At 31.5% G+C, this 27,338-nt stretch overlaps 1 protein-coding gene across 1 annotated transcript; it reads left to right on the plus strand.

Annotated features, from left to right (window-relative positions):
* Positions 1–1,958: 1,958 nt before the first annotated feature.
* On the plus strand, positions 1,959–20,507 carry LOC145321666 (scoloptoxin SSD14-like). The gene is made up of 24 exons (XM_080163166.1): positions 1,959–2,072; positions 2,341–2,416; positions 3,502–3,608; positions 4,086–4,151; positions 5,162–5,251; positions 5,580–5,684; positions 5,990–6,062; positions 6,360–6,454; positions 6,911–6,980; positions 7,899–7,976; positions 8,570–8,670; positions 11,057–11,130; positions 11,406–11,496; positions 12,172–12,243; positions 12,636–12,707; positions 13,793–13,890; positions 14,242–14,330; positions 14,464–14,546; positions 16,043–16,148; positions 16,743–16,796; positions 17,311–17,343; positions 17,985–18,083; positions 19,396–19,448; positions 19,805–20,507. Exons 1-24 carry the CDS (start codon positions 2,020–2,022, stop codon positions 19,830–19,832), a joined length of 1,866 nt encoding a protein of 621 aa, XP_080019292.1. The 5' UTR covers positions 1,959–2,019; the 3' UTR covers positions 19,833–20,507.
* The last annotated feature ends 6,831 nt before the right edge of the window (positions 20,508–27,338 follow it).

Raw genomic sequence — 27,338 nt, forward strand, 5'->3', positions numbered from 1 at the left:
CTTCAAACAAAAAAGCTTACTTCTTTATGTAATAGAATATGCTGTTAACTTTTGATAATATAGACATGATTAACAATTTATTTGTTACAAGTATGTGGTAGCAATGAGTTAGATTACAGGGATCTTAAGGGATAAGACAATGGCCGATACATTGATGTACATCACCAATAATGATACACAAAATTACCCCTTCTGTAGATTTCAATAAGTTATTAAAACGTTTAAACACCCAACTTTATAAACCAACCAATACAAATCCAATAAAAAGTCCCCAACGTTGTTAAACCAACAAATAGGAAACCGTTATCATAGAAATTTGGTGACTAGTGTAATAAACAGCGCTATTGTCCCCTCCCTCCCTGATTATATTATTATATTAAAGGTGTCAGTATAGTTTGAACCATGGCAGTTCAAGGTTAACTGAGAGTTGTTAGTAAAGTGTTTATAAAGTGAAACTATTTATAGCTAATAGCCCAATGTGACAAATACATGATAATATTTATTTCTATCCATTGGTGACATTAAACCGTTGTAAACTAAGCTTCTTTAAGCCTATTTTTTTATTTGACCCAAAAATATTATATTATCTAACACCTTCTAGTTCTACTAAGACATTTTTTTCGATAGTTAATTGATAAATCAAATTTATTTATTTACTGAAAAGCTATAAAACAAGCAAAAGATTTTAATTGAAATACCTTTTAACCAAAAAATGTGAATTTAGAGAATAAATCAAAATAATTTTATATTGGAAACTTTATAGAAACTCCAACTACAAAGTTATTTGTGATTTTTAAGCTCCCTTAGTAACAAAATTTCTCGTAAATCCGGTGGATAGGAACCGGTTCTCATCCATACGAAAACACTATGTCTATCATCGTATTATATCCAGCTTTCTACGAATAAAAAAATGTACAATCATAAGATTAAAACAAGTTTTTTTTAGCCCCGTGGTGCAGAATTAATCTTATAATTGTACATTCTATATCCGCGGAAAGCCGTTTATAATACGATGAAAGAAATAACTATTAGTATTTTTATTGTGTCCATAGTAAATTATACTTAGTTTAAGAACGGAAATATGTTTAATTTTACCACAAAACAATTTAATTTTATTTTAATTGGTGACAAAACATTTGGTTAACATGATTTTTTAGTCGCAAAGCTATTCCATAATTCATTTTGTTCGTCATCAGTTCGTCAGTCCGTCCGTAATGCTATGGGAGAAATGCGAGTTTCTTAGTTGCTATTAAAGATAAACGACTGAAATTTTTGCTGAAGATTCTCTGCATCATTGAGTATAAAGTGTATAATTTATTTGTCCGTCAGTCTGTCGGTCATGCATTTTTATTATTATTTCAGAAAGATTTCGTTATTTCTATGAATTATTGCATATTTATCAACCGAACATCTTCTCTATAATTCATTTAGTCTGTATGTCCTTCTAAGAATTTTTAGAGCTTCGCTACTTATGGATGTTTCCATCCTTGATTTGTATACTTATTTAGTTTTTTTTATTATTGGAATGATCCAGCTTGAACTATTAAAAATAACACGGATGGCAACATCCATATGTAGCGAATCAATTTCATATAAAACAAAAAAGCAGACATACGAACATTTCAAATTATAGAGTAGCTTTACCGCAGCGATTAGGCATAGGACAATGGGCATAATTACCCTGCTTAGTTTCAAATTTTATTATTACAACTTGGATAAAGCCGCAGCTGTGTGGCATAATCGCTGTCGCAAACATGTGTACTTTAAGCACGCCTCTGTATATAATTGAAATATGTCGGCATAATGTCATTCGAATATTGTTAGGTTCATTATAATTGCCATGTAGTCGATATGAATATTGTAAAAATATAACCTAAAAAATGCATTTCTATACTACTTCAGTCATGACCACTTTTTACTAAAGCCTTCATGGTATATAATTTTCAGATTTATTGTACTAACATGTGAAATAAAAAAATCAATAATTTATTAATAAAAAGTGAAGAAAATTTTTAAAAAATGATTACTGTTTCGAAGCCATGGATGAAAACAGTGGCTATATCTATAATATCAGGAAAGGTTTACATTAGTTGAATATGCTAGATTCTTTGACCTTTTCAGAATGCTAGCGGCTGCGCCCAAAGCTTATAGAGGCCGTTTAATTTAGGAATAACCTCTATAAAGCTTACATGAAAATGAGAACTAAAGCGACAAACATTAGAACCTTTGTAATTTTTTATTTTATAACGGAAAAAACTTGGAGTAAATTTAGCATTTTAGAAGCTCCCTATTAATATCAAGCCATGCTTGATGATTCTTTTGAATGTAAACTTAATTATTAGCTATCTGTGCTGGAGGTATTATAGCGGCCATATGTGTTGGAATATTCACAAATAAATTTAATAATTTAAATCAGGTAAAATTTTTTAAAGTCTTTCTATAAATTCCTAAAGAGTTTCGGAAAAGGTGGTTTCCCTCAAAGTGCTTAGTAAATCCCAGAACTCCCCCCTCTTATTTTTAAATAAATTAGAAATAAGGAGTCGAAGTTTTTTATTTGCTTGTATATAACTTTTGGTCAGATTAGTTTAGATCATATTTGGTACATGATAGCCCCGCAGGAACTGGCACCGATTGGCGAGGGGTCTCTTCAGGTGTTATGAATAGGGTAAAAAACTATGCCCTCCCCTTAAATTCAATTTTTTAAAAGTGGGAGGGGTTTTCAGTGCTCAATAGGCACTTTGAGGAAAGCACTTAATGTTTGAACTGTAAAAAGTTTGTTTTATTGTGATTACTTTGCATTTCCTATTTACAACTCAGCTTTGTCACTTTTCCTTGTGTTTTGATATTAAACCATGATTTTGTTTGAAACAGAATGACAAGACAAAATTTTAATTTATGTAAGTAATCATTTCTAAATAGTATTTCAATTCATTATTCATTTTTGCAAATGCAATTGTTAAATTCTATCTCACAGCTGGTAAAGTCGGGTTTGCATTGCTAAACCTGGAAAAATGCAGCCGACCCATATACATATATAATCAAATAACGCATTTTTTTTTGCTATGTCTAATTTTGATTTATCAGTCCGTCCGTTGACTGCTTTGCCCTCATAAGTATTTTATTCTTTGATGATGTCCGTTTTTTTGTGTTTACCGATCATGATCGTACTAACCTTTCGATTGATAAGACTCGTCTTTAAGCTTTTTATATGTCCTGGGAATTTTTCGGGGTTGGGTAATTTGACCCATTAAAATAGAACGAGCTCTACAAAAATTACCTCCAAAATTTTTTTAAAGTTTGAAATGGAAGGTCGACCTCCCCTTAGTCTTAAAGGCCTTTCAAAGAAGATAAAGTATTCTTATAAAGTATTACTTTATCTTCTTTGAGGCCTTTGGTGCTATAGTCGCCAGTAATTCATGTAGGAAAGGCATACAGGGAGCGCTAAATGGTAAAGGATTATTCTTTGCAGCTCACATAAACTTTTCTTGTTTCATATTTCAGGAAAAAACTGATGATTCTCCTAGTTATGGATCTGACGGGGGTCTAGCAAATGTCACCTTTGATCCATCTCTAGCTCTTCTGTTAGCAGAACCTAGCCCTTCATCAAGGTATAATGTTAGGTTGGCTGTAATGTTCCGAAAATATAGAAATAAGTTACACTCACAGAAACAGATTTGAATTAATGTTCTTGTTAGTAGCTCAAACAAAGTGCAAATTCTTATAAATTTGATATTTGTATATTAATAATTGGTTGACAAGTTTGGAACCAGGATTTGATAAAACTATAGTTTTTGTACCTACGATCAAGAATTCCCGGTAATAAAAGGTTTGTGATTAAAAAAATTTCATTTAAAATTGCTGAAAATCTGGATAATTTTGTGGCATAATGTTGGCGTATAACTTGTTTAGTGCTGTAACTAAGGAAATTGGGTAAGCAGAGGGGAGGAAAGAAGGAAGTGTGTTGGGGAAATTTTCACTTATAATTGTTTTTTTTTTTACAGAAAACTGGTCCCTTGTCCGTGACCAGTAACAACTCCCATATTAAAAAAGAAAAAAATTATTCAACTGTTTACTTTAAATTTCAGTTTGTTGAAGTCTTTCCCCACAGCTGCAGTTGCGGTTGATTCCACGCCCTGCTCCAAAATTGGAAGGTAAATTTGTGTTACTGAGTAATTGTGCTTTAAGCCATAAAGTGGTTGTAGCCAATCAATAAAGGTCGTAGAAAATATTTTTAATATTTTATTTTGACTGCTTATTTTGTTAGTAATTGATATTATTATTTTATAAACAATAATTTTTATTGCTATTTTGCATTTAAATTATTACAAGCCTACTTAATTCTTTGCTGATAATATGAAATGCATTAATATGTTTTTTTCTCATTAAAAATTATAATTAGATTAGATTTATAATCCGGATTAGTTATTGGGAACCACCCAAATAAATAAATATATAATCTCTAGTTAAAACTAGTAATTAGCTAAAATTTTTGTGAATTTTATTTTGATTAGTTACTCAATTTAGGTTATGGCTATTGTCAAAACGTTCATAATTTCAACAAGGATGACAACAAAAAGCAAAACACAAAAAATCATGAATAAGAATGCAGACAAGGAGATCTAAAGAGCATTTGTTGAAATTAGTAATAGATTTTTGGAGAAACATCACTCATGTATTTTTATAGTTTTTATATTTATATTTTGTATGATGACTGAATTAGATATAACTAGATGCTCAGAAAAATGGGAAATTTAATTTTGATATTCTTATCCATAATTTTTTTTAAATCGGGTCAAAGATATGGGCGGAAAATGTCAAATGTATAAAATAGCTTAAAAGCTGATATAAAGCAGTACGACCATTCATGCTCCATGATGATGGGAATGTTGGCAAGAAGTTTTTTATTTCTATCTTAAATGGCAGTCGAGAAAATCACACTTCCCTCATTGCGATACTGACTGACTTACGGACACTGTGGCAATTTTTTTTTGATTTTGATAACATTGTTATTATTTTTAGGGATGTTTTGTTTAGAGAGGGTAGTGCTGTAAAATCGGCTGTTATTGCTTTACTTAATAAAATTGTTTTTTTTCTCATGTATGTATTGTCTAAAAATTCTGTGGCAATTTTATTTTGTTAACATTGTTGTTGTTATTTTCAGGGATGTTTTGTCTGAGGAGGGAAGTGCTGTTGACGCGGCTGTGGCAATTTTATTTTGTAACAGTGTCGTTACATCTCAAAGCATGGGCATAGGAAAGATACAATTTTCATGGAATCTTAATATTAGTTATTTGCTACTAGTGGCTCCCCTCCCCCTCCCTAGGGTCCTCTAGGGGCACTGGAGGTAGTGGAGGGTTGAATTTGACCCCCCCCCTCTCATATTTTTTTAGCTGACCTCTTATTTATCTTCAAGCTTTTCATACTCTCTTTAAACATTTATTAAATATCTTGCTTATTAAAAGTTAACTAAATGCTTTCTCGTAATAATTTTGAGCTAAAAAACTTATTCACCATTAAAAGTTACATTTTAAAACTTTTAACATTTTTAGTAAAATGTATAAAAATTAAATCATTTAAAAAGGCGGCGGTTTCCTTATGACTATCAGTCTTGCCAATGGGACAAGGGTGGCGCTAGTAGCTAGAGAGATGGCTCCTGCAGGAGCTAACCCACAAATGTTTGCAAAGTAAGTCTAATTTAGTTTAATATTATGCCACTAGATGTCGTTAGCATGAACATTGAAGTTTGTTTTTTAATATTACTTATTAATAAATGGACATACTTCATAATCAATTTAACAATCTACGATGGAAGGGAAGGGAAATTGCACCAGCACCAAAAGTTTAGTTTTAAACTTTGGGCAATTTTTCATTGCTTGGTTCCAAATATGTAAGGTCCAAACTTTTTAACCAATAATTCTAATATATTTTGTTTATTATCAATTCAAGTTGGAAAGTAGATTTAAGGCATATTTTACAAATATTATTTTAGTGCCAGCAGTACGATAGGACCTCTGTCATCTGGTGTACCTGGAGAGGTTATGGGGTATTGGGAGGCAAAACAGGTATCTCGTTTTTGTACCTGTAAAGTCATTCTGGTTGTACTTTCAGCTTACAGAATGCAATTTAGGCAAGTCACTATAACTTCAAATACCTATGTGAATTAATTTCATAGGACAAACTAATAATAAAGTTCGTTCTAAAATGGGAATTGCTTACATATATTAGAATTAGTTTAGAGCCTTTTTTCTTTTTTTGTTTCAATATTACAAGACATACTCTTCAAAGTTAAGTAAGGATCGATTCTATATCAAAATGATATTCAGTTATGTTTAATAACAAAAACTAAATTTTAATTTTAGAGATATGGAAATCCTAACATAAGCTGGAAGAGGTTGATTGAGCCGAGTAAAAATCTTTGTAACAAGGGTATTAAAGTCAGTGCTCACTTACAAAGGTAGGACAGTTCACTATTAATTATTATTAGTTAAATGTACAGGATGTATTTATGACATTAAAAAGTTTAGATGTAAATTTGGTAAGAAATAAATTTATATTGGACAATTTTGGATTTATAAATGCCAGTGTTAGATGTATTTATGGCAGTTACTTTAAGTATGGCTGTATTTTTGGTAAAGATTTTTACATTTTGACAAAAATAACATCTAGCTGTATTTCTGCTGGTTGTAGAAACACCATGTACCATCCACTACATGTCAGTTCTATCGGTCTGTCTATATGTAGATAGATACAACAGTTGATTTTTAATTTTATAGAAATGATTTTTTAACAAAGCTAAAACTAAAAATTTGTACAAATTTTTAATGAAACGAAATTATATGTTTTTTTTTATAGGATTACTTCAAAATTTAATCCTTTACGTATATGTGAACTTTTTAACCTTTACTTTTAGATCCTTAAAGAAGTCAGAAAAATACATCAAATCAGATCCTGGTCTATCATCTGTATATCTAAATAAAAAGGTGATTCTGAACAACTTGTTGATTATAAATTATAATTTCTATCAACATTTAACATATCTTATTTTATTTTACTATAACCAAAGCAAAAGTTTTCTATATAACATTGTAAAGGAGCATGTTAAAATAAATCTATCAATTTTTGACCTTTTATAACGATCTCTGTTATGATAAGGTATAATTTTTGAGCTGCATTCGCTTAAATCACAAATAATATATATGTTATAGGCATATCTTCAACCATAGTTTATCATATTCTAAAGGGTGTGCAAATAAAAATGCGGACTTTTTAAAAATTGAAATTGCGCGGCTTGTGTTAATAGTAGAAAAATGTTATGCATATCGTTAGAACCGCTATGAACTCTATTTTTTTTGGAAATATAAGAACGAATCCTGTTCTATGTATAGTTTGGGAGCTACGTGTTAAAATGTCCCAACTGACGTAAAACTTGACTTGCGAGTAAATTTTAAAATATAACTAAAAATTAGAGAAGATATTTTGCAAAAATTGATGCGTACATTTTTAAATTTCAAATTGCGCGGCTTGTGTTAATATTAGAAAAATGTTATGCATACCGTTAGGACCGCTATGAACTGTATTTTTTGGAAATATAAGAACGGTTCCTGTGCTACAAATAATCTAGGAGCTAGGGGCTAAAATGTCCCAAAATTTACTCGCAAGTCAAATTTTAAGTCAGTTTGGACATTTTAACATATAGCTCCTAAACTATACGTAGCAGAGGAATCGTTCTTATATTTCTAAAAAATAGACTTCTTAGCGGTTCTAACGATAAGCATAACATTTTTCTACTATTAACACAAGCCGCGCAATTTCAATTTTAAAAAGTCCGCATTTTTTTCCACACCCTTTAGATAGGTATACCAAAGTTTTGTGATTTTTTAAAAAGATTTTAATTTTAGACAAATGAGCTATTAAAAGAAGGAGAGACATATAAGAACCCAGCCCTTGGCATTACCTTGGACAAAATTGCTAATTTGGTAAGTTCAATGTTTAAACTCCATATTGTAGAGAAGCCACTGTAAAAGTCTTCGGATTTATTTTTCTTTAATTTTATGTATAAATATTGTTTAATTGTATTAAAACATTTAGCTCATCACGACAGGCTTTATGATCTCGTTGGGACGGGATTCTCCTTCGATTTCAAGTGATCATCTAGACAAATCAAAGCATCATTTGCTTGTATTGCGGGGGGGGGGGGGAATCTAACGCCCATTGTAGAATATTAAGTTAAGAAACATCCAACAAACAACCAATCCATTGATTGCTCGATCTTTGTCTTACTTGTGAATGGTAATAAGTTGCGCTTGTTTATGGGCCAAGGCATTTCCTCTATTCTTACTATTAGAGTAAGGTGCCAGACAAAACAGCAGCAATGTCTGTAGTATAGCGCGGTGTATACCAGTGTTTAACCCAACACCTCCTCGACGTCAAACAGGCACGCTGCGGCTAATGTCGCTGGTTACACACAGTGCAGACTACTGAGCTGTGTGCTGATAAAAACAGCAGAATAGATTAACAAAGAACAGCTTTATCACGTTTTTATATGAAATATTTATATATTTTATCGTAGGGAGCAGATGAATTCTACAAGGGGGAGATAGCTGAGTTATTAGTGAAGGATATCCAAGACGCTGGGGGGATTATTACTACACAAGATATGGCGAATTACAGGTCAGCAACATTAAGTGCCACACAGGGTGGATCAATATGGATGATTTCAGCTGTAACCACAATTGAATTAATAAAAAAAAATAATTTGGTTAATTTCAGCTAATTTTTTATGTTTTGGGGACAAGACTTCGTTGTAAAGACGAACATTTTATCTGCCCACCAAATATTATTTAAGATTAATTTCGCTTATTGGCTATACCTTATTCCTGGGATGATTTAAAAGATATGTGGAGAAAAAGCTCAATAAAAGGAATAACCTTATTTTGGACGTTAAAGAGATATGGTTATTAATGCATTGTGAATTAAATCATATTCGTTTTCTGATTTGTGAAATTTTTTTATTCTATTGTTGCTATAATTCTTGTAAACCTTTCATAAATGAATTGTAATAGGAGATTTGTAGGTCAAGGTTTGATACTATTACATTGTTACGTCTTACAGGTGGGTCATCATTTTCGCCAAATTTTTCACTTTGTCAAACACACCAGAGCTGTAAATTACCAGGGATCTAAAGGGATAAGAAAATGGCCGATAAATTGATTTAAATTCCCAATAATGATACACAACATTACTCCTTCTGTTGATTAAAATTTGAGATTAAAACGTTTAAACACTCAGCTTAATGAACCAACCAATCAAAATTCGATGAAGGTCCCAAAAGTTGTTAAGCCAACAAATAAGAAAACATTAATATAAAACTTTGGGTACTTGTGTAATAAACAGCCCAATGTCCACTCTCTGCCTGGTAAAATACTACTACAGCACGAACTAACCCATACTTCATGGATTTTGAGAGATAAGACAATGAATTGATTTACACTCATAATTATGATTAACATGATTACCCTTTTTTTAGATTGAAATCATTGATGAAAATGTTTAGACACTGAAAGTTTTAGCTAACAAATCAAGATTTTATAAAAGTATCCAACCTTTTTGAGCAAATAATAAGAAAATTTTTTATCAGGGGTAGCTATTCTAACCAACAATTCTACAAAAAATCCCGAAACCTTATAAAATATCTGGTGGTATATTTGGTTTTTGTTATGTAAGTAAAGAGGGGTGGGAAAGAAGGGGGTTGTGGGGAAATTTTCCTTTAGAGTTGTTTGTCAGAATGTCATTCCCTTGTCCCTGCGTTTTATGTATCTTTGATAACCCGTATAATTTACAGTCAAATTATCCTTTCCTCCCTGCTTTACTCTTATGAATATCTATCCCTTTTTAAACTCAGTGTGTAGGTTTGTTGGTGAATATGAAACACTTTGCTGGTATGATAATATGCATAAGTAAAAAAAATACAGGAAAGGAGGGGAAAATGGACTGTTTGTTTCACTAGTCCCCAAAGTTTTATAATAACGTTTTCTTATTCGTTGGCTTAACAACTTTAGGTTCTTTCACTGAGTTTTGATAGGTTGATTTATGTAGTTGAGTATCCAAACGTTTCAACTACTAATAGTAACCTAAAGAAGTAGGAATTTTGTTTATCATCATTGTGGATGTAAATCAATTTATAGGAAATTGTCTTATCTCTTAAGATACCTGTATAGTACATCCAACTTACATCATCGTTGAGTGTAACAATAAACCAATAAAGCAATTATTTATTTGTGCTAATACATAGGTATAAAAAGATAATTTCATATTAAAGTAAAACAATAGAGGGGGGAGGGGTTAAGTAACTATGTGTCCACACCCCATGGACCCTGTTCCGACTTTCAATTTTGTCTTTGATTTTAAGCTAATTGCGTCGGAAATATCAACACACCCAAGACACTACAAAAAAGCAGAAAGTAATTTGCTAGCAGACGAAAAAGGTCCCCAACATTGAATCCAGTTAATTATCTATAATTATACATTTATTAATTTTATAAATAATAACAATAAAATTTTGAACCCAAGACCATAGCTAAACTCTGCTCGATATCGGGTTAGTGATGGGATCGAAACCCGGCCCAACAGCATGAAAAAATAGTTTCTACTGTCTATAACCAATCCCTGTATGCCTGATATATTTGACATGGTTTCAGATGACATTTACAATTTGTCTGCATTGTCTGTGACATTTAGACTTATTCTTTTCCTATGTACTATCAATACTTTAAGAGAAAGTAATTTTTATATAGGGAGGGAGAGGACATATGGCTGTTTATGCCACTATTCTCCAGAGTTTTATAGAAATGCTTCACAGTCGTTGGCTTATCAACTTTTGGGACTTATACTGGATTTTGATCGGTTGGTTCATTTAGTTAAGTATCCAAATGTCTTAACCACTAATTGTAATCTACAGAATTTCAAATATCATCATTGGGGATGTACATCAATTTATTGGTTATTGTCTTATCCCTTTAGACCCTTTAATTTTGTTTAATATAAATATATATTTTAGAGTAAGTTGGGAGGAGCCTGTGAGTGTAAAAATTCCTAATACACCCTACACTGTTCTCTCTTCCCCTCCTCCAGGTTCTTTTTTTATAATAATGCAGCTACTCTATGACTCTATTATGCATGTCCTGTCCATACGTCCGTTTATTATCGAAATTTACGAGTATAATACGAGTATCCATACAATTACTTTTTAAAATTTCCTTATTCAATTAATTTTAAAAGCCACAAAATAACTTAGTTACTGATGGACGTATTTTAAATACCTTAGTCATCAGTTCAAATTTACATTTTATTACTTTATTACTTTTTTTGTCATTTTACTGTATTTTGCTTTAATTTGTCAATTGTAGGAAGTGGTATTATAACAGCCAGTATTCTTGGTATCCTTGGAACCTACAGACCTGATCCCTTGGACAGACCGAATGCTTTATTTTGGCACAGGTAATGATGACAAGAATGAAACCATTCATATATATGATTATTTTAAAAAGAAATAAAGACTTTGTTCACCAATTCTAACTTACTGAAATACTTTATCGTCATGTGTATGCTCCCAAGGACCTTTAAAACAATGGCCTCCGAATTGTTTGTGTGTTTGTCTATGCATCACACTTTTTAAAAGGAATAGTGGGGTGGATAACCAAACCTAAAACACAAATAAACTCAGCCGAAAAGATAGTCATTCTTTTCAATAAATGGATGTCTATCTGAAAAAGTGGTTTGCTGTATGAGTGACTGTCTAATTAAGATTATGTATAACTTGGAACTTTATGTTCAGATTTTAAATTATTTTGGCGTTAAGTGCCTGATGATGATTTCTAGACGTTTTTATGTTTTTTTTTGTATTGAATCGAAAGAATTGTAATCTTTTTTCAGAATGGCTTTGAAACCGTCGTATTACAGACAATTTCCCATTAATAATAATCTAAAAATCATAAAACTTATTTCAGTTTTGAATTCAGGACCCTCGGCCCTTCGGGGCTAACAAAGCTGGTTTTAATCTCAAAATTTTTCATTTTAATATCCGCGGAAAGCTGTCTATAATACGAGGCGAAAATTGCTGTCCTTTATTAAAAAGACATAAGTTTTCATAAAAATTAAACTTGTTTTATTTAGATTTATAGAATCATGTAAATTTGCCTTTGCAAAAAGAACTTTGTTGGCTGATTGGCATAATGAAGAATATGGGTAGGTTTTGTTCCATTTTATATCATACTAATAGTAAGTTGTATGAGGTTATGCCTGTTTGAGGCCAGTAAGATCTCGTAAACAAATGGACAGATGAGTCAAAATTTTCTAAATATTTTAGTATTGTCCTTGGGTAGGTTTTGGGCTATTTATTGAGGGTTAGAAAATCCCCCCCCCCCTTAAAATGTAGTTGAGGAAAGGTGAACTGATTGTGAAAAGTTATTTTATCATTTTGAAATTGTACTAATCATATTTTTATGTAAAAAATGAAAATTAATCAATTATAAAACTAACTTACAACCAAACATAGTTGTGTTTTTTCAAAAATAACTTACAACTAATGTTTTTTGCAAAAATGATGTAAATATTATATGATTATACATAATTTTAAGGGAAAGAGTAAAAAGGATAGTACAAGAGCTTTCTTTGAATGAAACCTTATTTCAAATTGCGAGTAAAATCAGGTAAATAGAAAGATTTACTTTTTATTAAACAATTACAATATCCATAAAAGCGAAGCTCAAATAAAACTTAAAAACTGAACATTAAAACATCAGAGATGGGTTTTTAATAAATGATAAAATTATTTAATCACTGAATCAGTCGTATATAAGATTGTCCAAATCTAGGAAGATTAATATAGACACACTTACATTTAATGACATAATTATAGAGATTCTTCGCTAAAAGAAGTTTACCCAAAAAGTTTATAGAACATTTAATAAAATTTAGATGTAATTTTCAACAAAACATGTTTGAAATGTACGAATCGACTTTCATTATAAATTTGAATGTATATTTCTTGTGCTATTGAATTTACCTTCATGTTGTTATAGAATAATATTATAATTCACCTTGCAATATTTGTAAGTGATGGCACCATTCTAAGCGAAATTGCGCAAGGACTGAAGAACATTCTTATTGTAGTAAAGCTTTGTTTTTAAAGATAGTCTTCATATTTTTTCTTTTCTCCGTACCAAAAACTTTTAATTGGGTTTTCAAAACTTTTCTATGAATTTCAAAGTTTATGTCTCTATGGTCATACATTCATTAAGATTTCTTCTCAAATTTCTCTGCTTTTACTTCATTTCTGAACAAAACAAATATAATTATAAAAGCCATTCATAAAATAGAACAACTTTTATGTAACAAATATACTTTGTATCACAGCAAAAACTAGTAACATTCCCCTTAGCATCCTTCTTTGATTTTTATAAAAATTTGGTTTGTGTCCTTTATGTTAGATTTCGTTGTTTCAAAAAAATATCTTGACACTATGTAAGACCAGATCGAATACAGATACAGACAAACGTCGCTCTACTTTGAATGGTTCCAGGACAAACGCAGGAGTGACAAAGGTGTCTAAAATATTAGGTTAATCAGGTATTTCTATTTAATCTAGAATATGCAGATACAAAAAAAGCCCCTGCAGGGATTACCCATTTAAAAAACCTATATGATGGTTTAAAATAGGTTAGATTAATTTGTAACTCCTGCGTTTTTCGTAGTACTCTTGTATTATAATTTTTTTGATGTTTGTTGTATTTAGTGATGTGAAAACGTCTACAGATGTCAACTTTTATGGTGCAGAGTTTACAAGCATAGAGGATGCGGGAACTGCACATATGTCAGTTCTTTCTCCTGCAGGTAAGAGATGTTTATTTTAAATATTAGCACTTTAAAAAAATGGGCGTTTTCCCTCAAAGTGCTTAGCTAACGAGGACTGAAACCCCCACCCTTATTTTTGAATTAAATGGAATTCCCCCCATTATCTTAAAATCTATTTTAATAATAAGGGTGAAGGTTCTGTACTCCATTAGGCACTTTGATGTAAACTACTAAAAAATGATACAGTCGCGTAAACTCGTTTTAGACACATAATCAAATATTCAAAATAGCAAGAATGAAAAAAATCGGCTTCGTTGCTCTTAAATTTAATCAGTCTTGTTTCTTTTTCATGTTATATTAAACAAAGCCAATGTATTTGCAAATATTTAGGTGATGCTGTATCAGTAACATCTACAGTAAACTTATTATTTGGAAGTAAATTTATGTCTCCTTCCACTGGCATAGTTATGAACAATCAGGTCAATATTAATATTTTTAATCTTTCCTTAATATAAAAAGTTTTAGTTCACCTTAAAAATTACTTAGATTTTATAGTTTTTTTTGCGGCCCCTCTCTAATTGTACATATATGAAATGAAATTTTTGTATTTAGATGGATGATTTCTCGTATCCTGGCATTGTAAACTCTTTTGGTGTCCGTCCATCTCCGGCTAACTATCCGGCACCTGGCAAAAGGTATTTATCAATTTGATTATTGCAGGGATGCTACTGCATAGTACCTGGTGTACTTTAAATAACTGATTTAATATATCCTATAATATAAAGTAGAAAGGCTTTTTGTCTAAAGCTTAACATCTCAAAAACTACTGGACCGATTGGGTTTTCTATTTCAGGCACTCTTCTCATAGGTCCGTGATGGTCTTAGGCTATTTAATTTGTACATCTCAGTTTGATTTTATTCCTAACTTACCTACTTCTCGAATCCAGAGCCCCTAGATACTAGGAGTGGAGCCGCTAGTATATTAAATTGTATGATAACAAGTTGATGTTAAGAGGTAATTGTGTTGCACTGAGTAGGCTTCCCTAAAAATAGTTATTTGCATATCATAAACAATGATCTCTAATATAACATAATCATAAAAGGTTTATGCCAATCAATGTTTTTTCATCTTTACCTTACATATATATCCATTTATACAAAGTAGTAATTTTTTTGTCTACCAAGACTAAAATATTAATTGTTACTGATCCAATTGAGTTCTCATTTTCAGAGAAGCTTCGCATAGGTTTAGAGTTGTTTTAGACTGTTTTGTTATTAGATTTAATTCAAAACAAAAAGCCTAAAGAGGCTATGGGCGCAGCCTCTAATATTATAAAACAATTTCTGCTGAAATAACTTTTAATTCAAATAAATTGACCATATTGACAAATATATAACATTGTGTTTGTTCAGCACTTTTATAACTATTGATTAAAGATTCTATTTTTCCCACAAATTCTATCAAAGTTTTCTATTGTTCATTACAAAATTTTCCATTTGCTCCTTTCAACAAAAGAAAAAGATTTTATAAAATGAATTTTCTTCTCTTTTAAGATGAAAGAATTTTCAAATTTTCTAAAAAAATGTATTTACAAAACTGTTTAACTTATGTAACAGTCTGACTCTGGCTGTTAATAATAAATTTTTGATCTATTAAAAAATTGTTTCTAAGGCTTCATTGGAATTTTACTTTATATAAATACTCGCGGCTACACCCTTAGAAACATTTAGGGGCACTTATAAAGGGGTGGAAGTCGACCCTCCCCTGTTTTCAATTCAAGTTTTAAAAATGAAAAGTGGAAAAACAAAAATATTTTGGGGGGTAATTTTTTTTCTAGAGTTGATTTCTCTTTGGAGGTTGGAGATACATAGTTATAAACATAGTATACAACCATAGTATACAACATAGTTATAAACCTTCCCTGGACCTAAAAGAAGCTTCGCTGTAAAGGAGAACCATATCATTTCAGCGGATAGCGAGATCCTTCGCTAAAGACAAAAAAGGCTTACTACTTTATATTAAAGGATAATATTAGGGGTGATCATTATTAAGATCTTGTGGTCAAGATATCTTAAACGCAATAGATTTCTATAATTTTATAGAAAGGTTCCTAATTCTAATTATTAATAGGCCAAACAATATGATTTACTATATCCGATATCATAACAATAAAAAAATATTTGTTTTCAGACCGTTGTCGAGTATGAGTCCTACCATTGTTCTTGACGATAAGAACAGGGTAGTGGCTGTGGCTGGAGCTAGTGGTGGCACTAAGATTATTACTACTGTAGCTCAGGTCATATTAACACTTTCTTGTAAATCAAAACTATAGATTTTTGATATAGAACTAGAATATTACAGCAGTAACTACATTTTGTGTTTAAATTTTATTAGGTCCATCAGTAATTTCCAAAACATTTCAGTTCACATTTTGCCTGTTTTTCTCTTGTACCAATGTACAGTCTTTTTAGTGTTATGAATCCATAAACTGGAAATTTTACTTCAGCTGACAATAGCTGATTCTTATTAACTCACTACCAAAACGAGTAAGGGTTCTTTATTAGCTGATGCTAACCGTTGTTGATATAGAGTGTTTGAAGATTTGCTGTAGAATAAATGAAATAATAGTTGAACCCGGTATTAGTGTCGAACTGATTATGACGCAACAAAAAAAATTAGCCAATGAGACGCCACTATGAATTTTACCATTGGTCAATAATGTCCTCTGATTGGCTAATTTTTTTTGTTACGTCATAATCAGTCCGACACTAATACTGGGTTCATAATAGTTTGATTTGTGTATTTGTTGTTTCTAGTTATCAAATGTTATCATTCTATAAATAAGTTTAGTTTTTTATATATTAATGTTATTGATTGATTGATTTTTCAGGTGTTATTGAGAATGTTATTCCTGGGTGATGATGTCAAAACTGCAATTGATGCCAGGAAATTTTGCAGTTCTTTTATTCTTTTCTATTAATAGTTAAATCATTAAATAATTAAAAATGTTCAATGGATAAAAATAGGTTTTAGTAGGATTGTCGGCAAGATCCTTAATAATTCAATTGGATTAACGACTTAACTTTAAGCCCCTTTACATATGTCTTTGTAATTGTAAGTAGGCCGTGAATGACCCCGCAAGGGTTGGTTATTAAACTGATGTAGATTTTTTGTTCTAAAATTTTGAATTAGCCACTGCGTCCCTAGTATCTTGGATAGTATAAAACCTTTCAAGGGCTTACCCTTAAAAATAAGATTGCCTGAATATGACAGTGGTTGACAATATTTTAACAGACAATAATATATGTTTTAGTATATATTTAGTATTTAGTTATTAAACGACTTTAAAGTAATTTGAAAGACCTTCCTGCTTATTTTTAAAAATTTTCCTATAAAGTGCACATTTTTATGATATGTTTAACTAATTTGTTGTTTGCTCAACTGCATTATTTTCAAATAGGAGGTTACATCATCAACTCATGCCAATGAAGGTATTTTAGAGTTTTGAGGAAGTGAATCTACTCAACAAGTTCTACATTAGTTTTCTTGATTATTTACTTTTTGTTGTTCAATTTTCAACTTCTTTACGAACATATCTCTTTACGACTAGCAACCTTTTCAACTTTTAATTCCCTTTCTCACGTTTTCGGTTCTTACCCTCTTATTAATTCTTAATTACAGGAAACACCTCCCCCCCCCCCTCCTCCCATTTATTAACATACGTAAATTTTGAGTGGATCCAACTACAATTTTACCAGAACAAAGTATGGGTATAGTCCCTTTCATGACAAAGCCTCTTAAGAGACGTTTCGTCTTATTTTCTCAGTAGCTAAAAATAGGGGGGAAAGCTACTGTAAAAATACGACGAAACGCCCCTTAAGAGGGACTATACCCTAAAGTAGGAAGGGAAAGACAAAATTTGTATAATCTTTGTTCCATTGATAATACCATGTATCCCTTCGTGAGTGTTTATCTCTGAAGGGCCTATGAACTAGTCTAGTTCAAAATGATAATTTGTTTGGCGGATTCGTACCTTTTAGGTTTAATTATGCTTTTCTTACACTTTTAGATTTTTTTTAGTATATTTTCGATCTCCCACATAATTTTTAATTTGTATTTGATTTTTGTTAAGGTTAAATATGAAGCAGGAACAACGAAATGGACCGTGAGAGGTCTGGAGAAGTATGGACATGATACAGAACCTTACCATCTAGGAGAATCTATAGTTCAGGTTTGTGTTGTTTAGACTTCAACAAAGCACTACTGGTAACGAATTGTACTTTCTATATGCACGGACATGGGACAGGGATTCTGACAAACAATTCAAAAAGAAAATTTTACCACAACCCACTTCCTTCTCCCCCCCCCCTTTTTTTTACCCAATTCCCTTTAATACTAGCATAAAACAAGTTTTAAGCTAAAATTACACCAATACTATATCAAAATTAAAATTAATTTCTACTGAAATTAATTTGCTGAATCACGACCACTGTTTCTATGTAAGAATTGAAAGATTTATCCCTGGGATAAAAGGATAGGACTATAGACAGTTGATTCAATTTTAGAGCAATAAAAAAATTATATTTATAAAGTTTATGTATCACATATCATAATATTTTTGTTTATAATCCTTAGAATTTTTTTTTCAAAAACTACTTCTGAATACTATTAAGAAATCATGTAAAAAAATGATCTTGTAACCAAAGAAAAAGAAAAAACATGAATCAGTATTTTTAAACTCTAGATTATATTAAAATGAATTATTTATGAAAAAAACATTTATTTATGAACTAGAATAAAATTTTAGTTTTCAGTTTGAAAATATTTTCATGTTTGAAGTGAAACACAATCTACAAAAATCAAAAGTATTAAATCTAATTCCAAACAATTTTGGTGTGAAATGTTTGTTCAGAGAATTTATTTTGAACTTATGTTGTGTAGTTATAAACAAGAATTCAAATATAAAACAAGGATTATATCTTTCAATTAATAAAATCTATGAGCATTCTAATAGCTATTATGAAAATCTTGAAAGCAGTCTGAATGTCAATCTTCTTAATACTACTTTAATCTAGGCAGGCTCATCAATGGCAAGGGAAAACTTAACTAACAATTTCATATGTACATCTTAATATGAAGATTATTACATTTCGAACTATACGGTAACAGTGATACTAATGTATCAGTATTTACACAATTAAATGGGTGCTTTCCAAGAAAGTGCTTTGCGTGGCCATAAACCACCAAGCTTAAACTTAAAACACATAACCTTTACGGATTTTACCCGAAACCTACTTCTCCCTTATATGCTTAACCCCTACGGAGGGAAGCAAGGGGCTAAACTTGCGGTGATCTATCCATTCGGGGCTACATATACCCAAAATATCCTGACCGGAAATAAAACAAAACACACAAAAACTACCTACCCCCTCTTTTTTTCAATATATCTAAAATTAATGGGAGGGATGGGGGGTTCTGAACTCGACTAGACAGTTTGAGGAAAACCACTGTTAAACGATATTTACCATTCCTCTATGTTTTAGGCTATAAAAATTGATCCTGATTCTGGAAAGATAACGGCAAACGCGGATTTCAGGTAATATAAAGGTTGCGACACTAACATAGGAGAGGATTGGGTATTGGTAAGGGGGAAGGGATGGGTAAGGAAGAAAAAAATCTATCTGAATTTAAGAGGGATTACGTACATGAAATAGTAAAGTATTTTGTCTGTTGCTAAAAATTTTGATAGCTACTGAACCGTTGGGTTCTTCATTTTAGAAAGGCTTTGCTGCACAGGTTTCGGGATAATTTTTAACTACATTATTTTTAGTAACCATTGAGATGTTTTAGCTTTTTTTCTGTCCACTTCTTACACTTTGAATGCAGAGCCCATAGTTTAATTATAGGTGATGAAATATCTAAAAGGACACAAATAATTAATTATATTTTTAGGAAACAAGGAACTGTGGATGGTTTTTAATGAAAAAAACAAATAGACGAGTTCCAAAAATTTAGGCCTTACTTTTAAATTTGTTAACTTATATAATTTATTTTATAACTATTCTTTATATAGAAACTGATAAAGAGTTATAAAACTTTAAACTTTTATTGAGTAATATTGACGTCATTGTTTTATATGTAACATGTACTACTATGCCTTATCCTATCGTTTCCAAAATAGTATGACATTGCCATAACAAGCTTTTTTTAAAAAAAAGAATTTCATTTACAAATTTACAATTTCAAATATCTATAGGGAATTTCAAAATTTCAAATTTTAAAGAAGCAATCATATAAAAAAAGCTAATTACTAAAATTTTATACTTTTTATATTAACCAATATTATGCAATTTTTTTTATAGTTGGCTAATATAATTGTACCGGTTCTTATAAAAAAGTTTTATTGCAGAAATTATTGCACACGATTACTACAAATATTTTTAGAACTTTTAAACTTTACTTCCAATTTGGTCCCCAGATATTTGTAGATGCCAAACTTGTGCAAAACAATAAGTTTGAATGAATGTTTTTGCTTTTACCTAACCTATGTAAAAATTACTGTATGATTTGTTAGAATTGTGATAAAAACACTTTTTATATGAAGTGTTTTGTTATTGATTTTATAAAAAAAAACATCGAAATAAATATGTATATGAATATGAATTTTTTTGTTTTGTTATAATTTCATCATATTTCCTTAAGTAGCATAGTTCATAATTCATATTCAAAAACAGATTTTATAGGGCTAAAATTGTTAATTATCATCTCCCCCCTCTAAAGTCCTGAGATTATGAGTCTGAGTATACTGTAGATTATATTAAACAAAATCATTGACTTACATAAAAAAGTGAAAAGTGTCAATATTGAGATTGAGAAAAGTTAGAAAAATTGAGAGAAAACAGAAATAAATATAGATAACAATTTGACACAAGCAAGAAAGTATATTTTAGATTTATCAGGGATCTATAGGGATAAGACAATGTTAGATAAATTGATGTATATCACCAATGATGATAAACAAAATTACCCCTTCTGTAGAATACGATTATTGGTTGCATATGGACACTCAACTTGATGAATGAACCGACCAGAATTCGTTAAGTCTCCAAAGTTATTAGGCCAACGAATAAGAAAACTTATTATAAAACTTTGGGAACAAGTGTAATAAACAGCAAAATGTCCCCTCTCTACCTGAAATTTATGCTCTTATGCTAAATATTTGGAATGGGGAGCCGAACTTGTAACATATTCAATGTTAAAAAATTATTTTAAAAATTCGCGGTTGCAGCTGAATGTGGCAGAGAGGCTGTGGCTGAGGTTTATTAAGTGCCTTTAGTAAGCCGGCTAACCGAGAGAATTAACCAGTGGCTGATGTAAGCCTCACGGCTGACTGTAATGTTTCTGACACAACTGTGTCGCAACTGCTGAAAGTTAACCTACAGAAGCTATGTCAGATGCGCGACATTAATTGTAAGAGAATGACTTGGCTGAAAAATAGGATTAACTCATTATCATGCTTAGTTAGGACTTCCGACAAAGGTCGTGCAATCAAAGGATTGGTTGTCTGCAGTAGTTGGGATGTGAACCCTTGGAAGGAACCTTATATATGTACGTTTTTATCATAGGTAATAATTCGGTACAAGGTTGCAGAACTCTGCTGTATATTTAAAAAAAAAAAACTTTTTTATCCCCGATCCGAATGTTTTTAGGAGATTTTAAACACCCCTTTAAATAATTATTTTTGCTTTACCCGGAATAATCTATCTGAACCTCTTTCAGCATACGATAATATATCCTAAACATTTTTAAAAGCAGGAAACGACAATTTAAGTAAAGAAATCAGGAAAAGGATTATAACAGATTCAAAGTTTGGTAGTATGATAATAAAATTTTAAACAAGGGGGGGGGGGGAGGTTCCAAGTTGGGGAAGAAATTTTAGGTTCATAAGAAAAGTAAATAAAGGGGAGATTTAAAATTTAGAGAGTAAAGTATGGGAGAGGACAAAAATATCTCTCTCGTATTTAATCATCTCCCTCCATCTCTATCTCTCTCTCTCTCTCTCTCTCTCTCTCTCTCTCTCTCTCTCTCTCTCTCTCTCTCTCTCTCTCTCTCTCTCTCTCTCTCTCTCTCTCTCTCTCTCTCTCTCTCTCGTTTTTTATCATCTCTCTCTCTTTCTTTGCTCTGATATGAGAGTGGATTTGTATGTATGTCTATACCTGAGCCTATAATATATAAACATATTTCAGTTAGTTTTCACTCTCCAGTTACTATATACATACACACACTCTCTACTAAACATACCTGGCATTTTTGTCACTCTCATTGAACCTTTATCTCTCCTTCTCTCTCTCTCTCTCTCTCTCTCTTTCTCTCAATATCTTTCTCGCTTTATAGTTTAGTTAGAGATGCTAAGTTTTAGTATTTAGCAGTGTTTCAATGATTATAAGATTTATGTGTTTGTATTGTATTACAGTGCACATTTCTTACTTTTGTGATTGGATTTTGTGAAAAAACTTTTTGTTTTGTTTTAATGATGGTAAGCTTAAAAACATAATTTTTTACCTTTTAGCACCTTTGTAAAAATTTAACTCTTTTTTATTAGCATAAAAAGTTATTTATTAATTTATGCATTAAATTTAATACAAAAGTATCTTAATGTTAATGATTTTTAATGAGATAGTTTTAAATAGTTTTGTTACATTAGTTCAAGATTTTTTTAAAAAAGCGAAAGTAACGGACAAAAGTGACTTTGCAATCCACGGAAAATTGCATTAAACCCTTTAAACATTTTTGTTATGTGTCGAAGTTTTTAGTTTATAATCGTTTAGGTTAGGTTTTGGACTAAGTAATTATTTTAACGGGAAGGACAGGTTTTTCTTCTTTTTAGGATTAGTTAGGGTCTATTGTAGTATTATTATTATTAGGACTTTTTGGTGTTAGAGTAACCACGCAGGTTTTCAGTTCAGAAGCTTGATGTATTAAGTTTTTTTTTTTTTTTTTCGATTTTATTATTTGATTAGAAAAGAAAAATAGATTTAAAGGCAATTATAAACAAAGTTTGAAATCACGAGGACAATTCTAACATAATTATATGGACGGAAAGACATACACAAATCTGTTCATTACACTAGTCCCCAAAGTTTTCTTATTCGTTGGCTCAACAACTTTGGGGTCTTTTATTGAGCTTCAACCATTAATTTTAATCTACAAAAAGGGGTAATTTTGTGTATCATCATCGGGGATGTACATCAATTTATCAGCCATCTTTAGATCCGTGATTAAAACCCCATAATAGATAATTTCCTTGAAAAAAATTTGGTTTCAACCGGCACCAGACACCCTTGTCTGTTGAAGAGAGAAAATTAATGTTAGGTGTTTATACATGATTGTCATTAATTAAACAGTTTTTAAGCAAATTTGCAGATATGTGTAGATAGGAATATAACACTTGAAGAAAAAACAATATGTCCCCAATCTTTCTGTTGCAAAACAATAAATTTGACTCTAAATTATACTGGTCTCCAAAATTCTGGTAAGATTTTTAAATCAATCTTTATTGGGTAGTATAAACTATCAGTGTACTAACTTATCCACCTATGATTTTAATCTACAGAAGAGTTTGTTTTATTTGTCATCATTGGGGATGTACATGAATTTATCGACCATTTTCTTATCCCTTAATATTCCTGGATATTCAGTTTAGTTCATTTAGTCACTTCTGTAGATTACAATTAATGGTTGAAACGTTTGGACACTCAACTTAATAAAACAAGCAATAAGAATTCAATAAAGTCCCCAAAGTTGTTGAGCTAACTAATAAGAAAAATATTTTTTATATGGAATATATTTCTATTAAATATGAATCTTTTGCTTGAATATAGAAACAGTAGTAAATTTGATTAATTACAAGTGCTAACTCAATCTTCCTACACCAAAACATCTCTCAGTATATATTTTCTCTCGCCATGTCGATAGGATTGATTGTCCATTATTAAACATATTAAAAAGCAAAATATAAATAACTTTGAATTAATATAAAACCCAGGGAACAAATAGGGTAATGGTAGACAGGCTTTTACACCTCAACTCTTCCCCCTCCCCCAAAACCCTTGTCAAACCTAAAAGCAATATAACCTCATGTGATTTTAAGATTGGTCCAGTCATAGTTGACATATTATAAATAGCAGAAACAACATTTTCCTTTGCAAAAATTTAAAGTCCCCTGGAGCATTTTATAGAGATTGATGGACCAAGTAAGTTATAGAGAAAATACTCATTGGACAGCAGATTATTCTGTAAAAAATTGACCGACTACATCAAATAACAGTCGAGAAAATCACTTTTTGTGCAGGTTGACCCTTGAAATTATTTCAATATCATGAAAGCGTTTTCCTTAATGAAACACAAAACCTGTTTTGTACTTTTTGCGCTGTGGCTTGTTTAATTGTAATAAATCAAGTGATAAATATGTTAAACATTATGTAAACATTCACAGATAAAGATATAGGTAAAAGACTTAAAATATTTGATGAAGATTTTCTATAATCCTATTATATAAAGTAGTAAGCTTTTTTTGTCTGTCCCGAAGGATCTCGCTAAATGCTGAACCGATATTGTTCTCCTTTACAGTGAAGCTTCTTATATGTCCCGGGGAGGTTTAAAACTATTTTTGTGGAGGGTGTCTTCACCCCCCTCCCCCAAAAAAATATTTTTAGAAATTCTTTTGAAACTCAAATTTAATATTGGTTGAAGTGCCCCTAGAGGCTTCTAGGGGGCGTAGCTGCGAGTCCTATTATATAAAGTAGTAAGCGATTTTTGTCTGTCTCGAAGGATCTCGCTAACCGCTGAACCGATTTTGTTCTCCTTTACAGTGATGCTTCTTATAGGTCCTGGGAAGGTTTTAAACTATTTTTGGGGAGTGTATACTCACCCCCCTCTCCCTCCAAAAATATTTTTTTACTCTTTTGAAACTAAAATTTAAAATGGGATGAGGTCGACTTTTCCCCCTCCTACCTTAAGTGCACCTAGAGGCTTCTAGGGGGCGTATCCACTAGTATGGACATAAAGTAGGTTTTAGAGTGCCACTATTTGGAACAGTCAAGTTTTTCGTAGTGGAATGGAAAGTTTAGAACTATTTTGGGACAGGGTATCTCAACCTTCTACAGAGAATTCAACCCTAAAAAGTTACCCCCCTACACCCCTTCTCACATCTTTTAATATTAGAATTAAAATAAGATGGTAGAAGTTATCCTTCTCTCTTCCCCCATGTGCCCCTAGAGGCCTCTGGGGCGTAATCTTTAATAAATTTTGCCACTAAAAAAGGTAAAAAATGAAAATTTAAGACGGTGTAAATTAGACAAAAACATTTTATAATACTATAATAATTTTACCTATACCTTGTTCACTGGTAAACATTTGTACAACTAAGGTATTATCATTTATACTAAAATGTTGTAATATAATATATTCTATTTGTTTTATGATTATAACGTTTATGATATGTTCCATTAAAATAAAAGTAAAGATAGAAATTGTACTGTAACTATTTTTGTCCAGAATGTTAATGCTTTCACTCAAAGTGCACTAACCCCCCCCCCCCTTATCTTTATATTGAAATTAAGGGGAGGTATTTCTTTTTCTGCGGAGGACCCTAACACTGAATTCTGCCCCCTTGCCTATTACCTAAACTAACCTTACCTAAATATTGTAAAAAATATTGAAAATTTGAAAAAAATCTACCAACCACTTTTTTGTAAATCCACGAAATTCTAAACTATATATAAGTTATTGTAGATTAAACATTCATACATATAGGTTAGGTTAGGTTAGGTTATAGGCAAGGGGCCCGAGCGCCCGCGGCTAGGCAGGCCAAGGGGCTGAGCGCTGCGGCCATGACCTTCTAGCATTACGATTTTTTGAATGTTGGTCTTTTGTAGGTGTTGGTCTTTTGTAGAGTTGGTCTTTTGTAGGTGTTGGCCTTTTGTAGAGTTGGTCTTTTGTAGCAACGCCCCCAATATAATACAACGAAAAAATTTACTCCTTCTCCCTTATTTTTACTTCAACTTAAGTTGGGGATATTTTAGTGCTTAACAGGCAATTTGATGGAAATCGCCCGAGTGTGATTTTATTTTAATTCTTTATTTTGTCTACACAAGTATATAAACTAAATCATTTTTACAAGTCATATACTTCAGTCATAGATAGAAACTAATGATATTACGCTTAAACGTCATAGGAATCATTATTTCAAAAATCAAGTTAGTAAGATGATTATTTCATTAACTTAAATGTATTCAAAGAGCTAAGAGGCATTCTATATTAAACCTTACTGTTACAGGAATCCCCCTACGGTTTAAAAAAAAATATTTCTTATATGAAACAATTTTATCTTGTTTTAATATCAAAGGGTGAATACGGATAAAACTAACTGGAATGACTCACTAACATTTTCTTTGACAATAATTTACCCCTTATCTACAAAATGTCTTTATTTGAACACAAGCAGAGGCGTACAGAAGGGGGGTGTATTCACCCACCTACACCCCTATATACATCCTAATACACCCCCTATATTGCCAAGGGGGGTGTTAGGGTAAAAAGTTACACCCACCATAAACTTGAGGAAGTGTTAAAAAATTTGCGTGATTCGCGCGCCATTTTACCATTTCAGGGACGCTATTATACTTTCTATTATGTGATTGACTCCAAGGGGGCCGGCGTATCATTTTCTTTGACAATAATTTACCCCTTATCTACAAAATGTCTTTATTTGAACACAAGCAGAGGCGTACAGAAGGGGGGTGTATTCACCCACCTACACCCCTATATACATCCTAATACACCCCCTATATTGCCAAGGGGGGTGTCAGGGTAAAAAGTTACACCCACCATAAACTTGAGGAAGTGTTAAAAAATTTGCGTGATTCGCGCGCCATTTTACCATTTCAGGGACGCTATTATACTTTTTATTATGTGATTGACTCCAAGGGGGCCGGCGTATCCAATCCCCCCCCCCCCCCCCCTATGCCACTAAAATAGACCCCTCTTGTTCAATATTTTGAAAAGGCTTATCATTTTACATCAAAGTTATTAGCACTACCAGATGTGATCAGCATGTAGCGTATAGAGAAGTTGCGCACAATAAATTTCCCCTAAATATAAAGCTACTAATGTTGCAGAATTCTTTTTTTTATCGCTAATTCTATTACAACTTTTTTCCATGCTTCGCCTACTTTTGAAACAATTACACTTGTGTGTTGAAACAGAAATTGACAACTTTCCATCCAGGTTTAATTTAACCCTGTACTCCCCTCCCGTGGTAGTGACGGAAAGGCTGTAATTATAGAAAAGCTTCGCTTAAAATAAGACGTTTTAGAATTAAGAATGAAATAATTAAGTATTAAGTCTATGTTTTGTGTCTGTAGCAAAGAATCTCCCTAACCGCTGAAACGATGTAGAATTTTATTACAAATAAACTATATTGGAT

Source organism: Acartia tonsa, chromosome 1 (assembly GCF_053477335.1).
Source record: "Acartia tonsa isolate MP-2025a chromosome 1, ASM5347733v1, whole genome shotgun sequence".
Taxonomy (NCBI): domain Eukaryota; kingdom Metazoa; phylum Arthropoda; class Copepoda; order Calanoida; family Acartiidae; genus Acartia; species Acartia tonsa.

What these genes read in the sequence shown, in the direction of transcription:
- LOC145321666 (XM_080163166.1), top strand. Translation starts at nt 2,020, where the DNA reads ATGATTACTGTTTCGAAGCCATGGATGAAAACAGTGGCTATATCTATA. An exon ending in GAACCTAGCCCTTCATCAAG is followed by an intron (nt 3,609 to 4,085) that starts GTATAATGTTAG and finishes TTTAAATTTCAG; the next exon opens with TTTGTTGAAGTCTTTCCCCA. An exon ending in AACCCACAAATGTTTGCAAA is followed by an intron (nt 5,685 to 5,989) that starts GTAAGTCTAATT and finishes ATATTATTTTAG; the next exon opens with TGCCAGCAGTACGATAGGAC.